We start from the raw sequence: 6,000 nt of genomic DNA, 5'->3' as shown, positions 1-6,000 counted from the left end.
TACCATGTAGTGCATTTTCAATCAATAATATATGCACAATATGCTACTAACTGAAATGCAAAACATAGTTCTAATTTCAAGAATACTAAATCATAAATGCCTTTTCTGCAATCTTAAATAATTGTGCTGCAATTCCATGGAAGTACATATTGCTATGATGAACACGGCTTTTAATTATGTTCTGGAAAACTCAGGCACAGGTCTGATATTCTGGAAAACTCAGGCACAGGCCTGATAACTGATTATGCAAACTAGCTCTCATTACAATGCATTTGTTTTCAATCATAATCTCTCCAAATAAAAGTTGCCCTTCGAAAGTTAAATTGGACCTCAAAAACCCTAGCAGGCACATGCAACACAGTTTCTGAAAGATGGTCTTTTATTATATAACAGATCTAACCCACCAAATTAGAAACAAAAGCCGTCATTTCAAATTATTGCATTGTAATATGGCATCCCACATTTCTAGGTACAAGTAGTTACGACACTACAATGCTCACTTTGATTTCTCCCTCGTTATATTTTGGCATAACAACCATTATGAATCATGACTGAAACAGAGCCACGTAATCTGAGACAGCTGTACACCACTGCTTGGAAATTATTACTAATTGACAAGATGTTCCACCATGACAGTGCCAACATGAAAAACTGTTTGCAAGACAAAGGCCAATTTTTATTTTAATGTTTTATTTTCACGGGAAATTTTCCTACGCAGTAATTTGTTTACATGCCTCTTGCACTTGGAGCATCTAAAGCACCTCCTCATGAAGAATTCTTCTTACAAATATTCTCGAGTACCTCCATTGTCACACTTTTTGGCCTCTCAAGAGGTAATCCAAGAGCACGGTCCCATATAAGCTGCAAAACATTATTCACGTTATAAATGTAGTAACTGTTAATACCTTATAGTAAACTGAAGTGACATGTATATCCAAAGATACCTGTGATAAGGTGCCCAGAGCTCGGGAAACCCCAAAAAGGACAGTAAAGAACCTGCAAAAGACCAACATGTCAGCCACTGTCAATTCAAATTCATCATAATTCATGCTTAACAATCCTCCAGGAAAGTTATCAAAAAAAAAAAATCTTATAATTGAAATAAATGTGTATTGTAAACTTGTGCACAGTATGTTAAAAAACTTAATAAACTAAACAATGAAGGCATAATATCTATATATATGTTGTGATAGCTCTAGTAGCATCCAGCATCCTCAGCATGAAATCTAAATAAAAATCAACAGATGATCATGACCTGTCCTCTGATAACCCAAAGTGATTTAGCAACACCCCACTATGTGCATCGACATTAGGCCACGGATTCTTGACCTATAAAATTTCCAACAACTCATGAGAAATACATCTAAAATATAGGCATGCCTTCAACTTCAAATAAAAATTTTATTTCCATTGTGAAAAATCTGCATGTATGGCAGCCCGACTACAATATTTAATGAATAAACAGTTTCCACCCTTGCAAAATGTTTTTTGTGGCATCAGAGGAACATTTACATCATACAAGATGTGCTGTATAAATTAAGATAACCAGCTCAAAATCCATTTTTCAAAAGTGCGCTATTAATTTTGCTCACTATAGATGCCCCCTGATGACTGTAACAGGCAAGGAAGCTTAGAAGAGTGCATGTTTCAATGCATGTTATGTAGGAGGATATTAAAATTTCCCAGTAGAAACATATATCCAATTGAAATCGGCATTATGCACTGAGAATGGTATAACTTAATGATTGACACAATCCATCAAAAAAGCAAACATCAAATGACAAACCTACTCACAAAGAGGAACCTACCTTCCCTAGTTCTGTAAGAATTGGCGGAACAACCTCAAACAGTTTTGAAACCTGCATAGTCATTTTTGAACAATTAAAAAAAATACACTTACTCACTCTTTAAAACAAGAAAGATAAACGTTTTTTTGAAGTGCAATTTCAAGACAAGGGAATAAAAAATAGTGTTTAAGGGGTGCAAAAATCTAACCAGCTTAAACAAAGGATCATCAGGCATGTGCTTTAATGCAAATTCCCTTTGACATGTATATCTTGGATCTGTTTTACGTAATACTCCATGACCAAAACCAGGAACAACCTGTAAACATAGTTCCAGGAGGATAATGGATAGTACTACGCTAATAGCAAAAAAAATAAGCATAGACTGAAAATAATCTAGCAAAGCCCTCAACGCTAAGAATAGCAAAAAGCAAGAGGCAACAGCTTGCAACACAAGGTAAATTGTGAGCCTCTCATCTGGGAGGACTTCAGGTTCAAATCTACAAATAATAATTAATTAATCTCAGCTTCAGCTCATTACCCATCAAAAAGAAAAGACAAAAGGAAGGAATATGATATAATGTTTTAAATATGAATAGCTGCTTTCTCATGAAATGATGATGCCTAACTGTTCTCAAGGACTATTGTTAAAATGGCCTGACAATCCAACTGCACTGCAGATCTGCCACAGAAATACAGACAGTAATCCTGATTCCTACCCATTTAAAAGATCATAAGCTTCATACCTGTCCACCTTTTAACGTCTTCCAAACATACTCCTTAAGCTGATCATTACTCACATCTGTACCAATTTCTGCAACAACAGATTTAATCCAGCGCAGGACTTCCTGCACCAGAATGGAAAATGATGAGCACCTCTAAGAAAATTGTGTGTCATAATCATATTTTTGTCTGATAAGTATTATAAATGAATAGTCACTTGGAAGTCAAAGTCAAGTAGCACAGAAATTATTCCCCTAGGAGCTATATGACCTTCCAAGTTCACCAACCTCAATGAACAGCCATAACATTAAATCAAAAAGCCAATGAGCATGTAAACTAATACCATGAGTAATATTTAACTTACATGCCAACACAGTCCTCTTAGTCTATTAGGACAAGATTTATCCTCTCCTTGAAATGAATATTACACTAAATATACTAAGTTCATATAAAACAATTATAGAATGAGAAACCACTTCTAATATATGAATTAAGTTGAGACAGAAAGAGCAGCTTCAAATTTCAATGACTCACATTTTCAAACATAAAACTGTATACATCTTATGGGATCATGCCTTACGATAGAAATGCTCAATGTAGTAATGTTGTACTTTTGGAAATGATTGTTAAATGTGTCATGATTAAGATGAAATCTTCCTTTGAACAGGTGTCAATGAAAGGTCTTGAAAAGTCCATCAATCAAGCCGCAGTACCATAGATTATAAAGATTGAGTACTACCTATGGACGAAAATACTAGACAAGTTTATACATGTCTTGCTAGCATTTGAACGACCATTGGGAAAGATATATAAGACATGCACCTAATGTGACAAGAAGAAACACACCTGAAGATATACCTACCAAAACAGACAAATGTAGAAAGCAGTCATAAATGCCAATACCAAGCTTATTCAAGGCATTAATATGATACAACTCAAGAATCAGCGCAAATAAATTTTATGGTCTATTCCCCAGAGTTCTTCTGGACCTGCCACATGAGCCAGTGGCGAGTGGACTCAGCCAGAGATGGGACTCACAAGTTTGAAAGGTTTTGAAGAATAATCGCAGAGTCCTTAAACTATGCACCAAAGTATCAAAGTTTTTAGTGCTTTGCAGTGGTGCAAGCCTTTTGTAATATTTTGCCACACTTGCCCAATTTTACTGACTAAAGTCAAATTCTTATTTTTAGCCTTCAAGCTCTTAACTTTTTCCTTAGACCTCATGGCATTTGAAAAGTATTGAGGAGCTTTATACAATAATCCACACACTTCTTCCAAATTCAGCCCTGAGTACATTTTATTCATATTTTATTCAGTTAGCTACATATTTGCATTCCATACTTATGACATTTTATTCAGTTAGCTACATATTTGCATTCCATATTATTCATCCTGATACTTGCATGTGTTTTGTTTTGATCAAAAGACTTCATTTCAGATCATTAATATGTATTGATTTTTTTTTTTTTCATTTGAGGGGTCGAGCATTGAAAAATCATAGGTCAGGGTATGCATGATGAGCACACTCTTAGAATAAGAGTGGGTGGGGGAATTGAATCAATAAAAAAGAAAACTTTTCACTTAATTCAAAACTTAATCATTACGATCATAGTTCAAAATATCTCAGATATATCTGCAATAAGTCAACTTACTGCAATATTTTTTGGCTCCTGAAAAGTAATGTTAACTTATCTCAGATAAGTTATTGCATAGAAGTTTCAAAATAATGCAGAGAATTTCGTAAAATATTGGCAACATTTCTCTGTTTTACTGTGATGAATAGGAAACTTACTGCCCGGAGGCCTGTTTAGGCAGGGATGGCTCACAAAAACATTTTTGATTAGAAAAACAGATTTCGAGAGGAGAAAGGGCAAAGAGGAGAAAGAAGGTTTCATTAGGATTGGAAAAACCCATTTTTGTCTGGAAAAACAGATTTTAAGTTCCTGATATTTTCCCCAGATGTTTCCAACTTATCTCCGATATTTCCCGATACTTTTTTCTTTCGCCCTTAGCAATAAGTTGCTGATAACAATATTTTAAACTATGATTACCATACAACAATAATAGCAATAACAGAAAGCGTAACATAAATTGCCAAAAAATCCTGATTTTTGCGTCTTAAAATACTTGGCCGAAACAATTACCCCACCTAAAAACTCCAATTTAATCAGCCAAATCAATATTTTTTTAAGGTTTTAATTACAAAAAGGAAAATTGCAAAATCCTCCAGGGAGATGCATTTAGTAAGTTACTATCCACCAACTTGTCACAATATCCTAACCATGGAAATCACAATTTAAGTGGGCTTTTTTGTTGATTTCTAGCATAAAACTAAGTGTTAGCATTGGGCCAAATCTTAGGTAGGTGACCTGGAATGGACGTATATTTCTAATAGATGGGACTTCCAAATAGAGGCATGTTAGAGTAAGGGACCTGGCTCAATTGGTAAAACCACAAGGTCACGAGGCCCAATCCCCCCCCAGCCCATTTCATAGTAGAGGATGTGTTGCACCAATGTCACTAGTCACGTTAAATAGTTTGCGAGGTGCACTGTAGTTTATAGGGGGTTGCTATACCCAATTCTCACAGTCTAGAAATAATGGAGACAATGTTCTTTGGTATGCTTCTATGTTTGATTTTAAGGACATTAGCATCGAATGGTTAAGAGATAAGTTGTTTCTTTCTTGATATTCCACTACTGCCATTTTCCTTAGGCTCACAATAAGGCTTTCCATGTTTATAATCCAAAAAGACAATTTAGTGGAAAATTGTAGACAATATCATAAATGTAAGCCTTCTATCCATTTTTTTAACATATATGGACCATATGAGTAATTTCCAAAAGTAAATACAGAGAGCCAAACTAAACTAAAACAAAACTCTATTGGCTTGATATCAAAATCTAAAGAAGCTTGTGATCCTTACTATTCAAAAGAATACTGACATATTATTGTCAACAATAATACCAAGATGACTGTGTAGATTACCAAGATCAGGCTGGGACTAAATATCCTTTTCAGATGCTAAAAAGGTACGACAAATTTCAAACTTAGATTTGACAATGGCCATCAAGTTTCATTGATAAGCGGGTAGGGTAGTGACGATTGTATACAAAAGTGGGAAGCAGATAAGATAATAATATTAATGTCCAACGAAAGGCCAGAAAAGGTATATGGGACTGAGAGTTTACAACAAGATAGCTGACAACAGCAGGAGCACCAAACAGTGTCCGAAAAAAGCGAACAGTAATAAACAAGAAGAGGAAGAAAGAGGCTCAAAGAAAGGTCAAGACAAAGACTAGGAGTCCTTTCTTGGCAAAAAGAAATCAGTCACAGAAGGATAAGACTGCGAGTGGACAGGAGCCCTAATCTGTCTCTGTGAGCTCATGGAGGAGTGTTGCTGGTGTAAGAAACCACTACGGAGTCTGACAGACCTGGAAGTATATACATAATAATATATAGATACTGTGAAAGTGGAAGTGAAATAGTATTAT

General features: G+C 35.2%; 1 protein-coding gene across 5 annotated transcripts in view; it reads right to left on the bottom strand.

Annotated features, from left to right (window-relative positions):
• Positions 1 to 361: 361 nt before the first annotated feature.
• Positions 362 to 6,000, bottom strand: part of LOC149563759 (citrate synthase, mitochondrial-like) — a 208,256-nt gene continuing 202,617 nt past the window's right edge. For all 5 annotated transcript variants that reach the window (XM_089826893.1, XM_089826891.1, XM_089826895.1 and 2 more), the window contains 6 exons: positions 2,531 to 2,632; positions 1,996 to 2,103; positions 1,809 to 1,859; positions 1,256 to 1,329; positions 945 to 996; positions 362 to 861 (listed from right to left, as the gene is read on the bottom strand). In XM_089826893.1, the coding sequence (XP_089683019.1) occupies positions 766 to 861; positions 945 to 996; positions 1,256 to 1,329; positions 1,809 to 1,859; positions 1,996 to 2,103; positions 2,531 to 2,632 (483 nt within the window). In that variant the 3' untranslated portion in view covers positions 362 to 765. The remainder of the gene's footprint in view (positions 862 to 944; positions 997 to 1,255; positions 1,330 to 1,808; positions 1,860 to 1,995; positions 2,104 to 2,530; positions 2,633 to 6,000) is intronic.

This window comes from Cupressus sempervirens, chromosome 4 (assembly GCF_028749045.1).
Source record: "Cupressus sempervirens isolate cs-2001-9-10 chromosome 4, ASM2874904v1, whole genome shotgun sequence".
NCBI classification, from domain to species: Eukaryota; Viridiplantae; Streptophyta; class Pinopsida; order Cupressales; family Cupressaceae; genus Cupressus; species Cupressus sempervirens.
The sequence above is the reverse complement of the archived record's forward strand: the minus strand, read 5'-3'. Positions and strand labels throughout refer to the sequence as shown.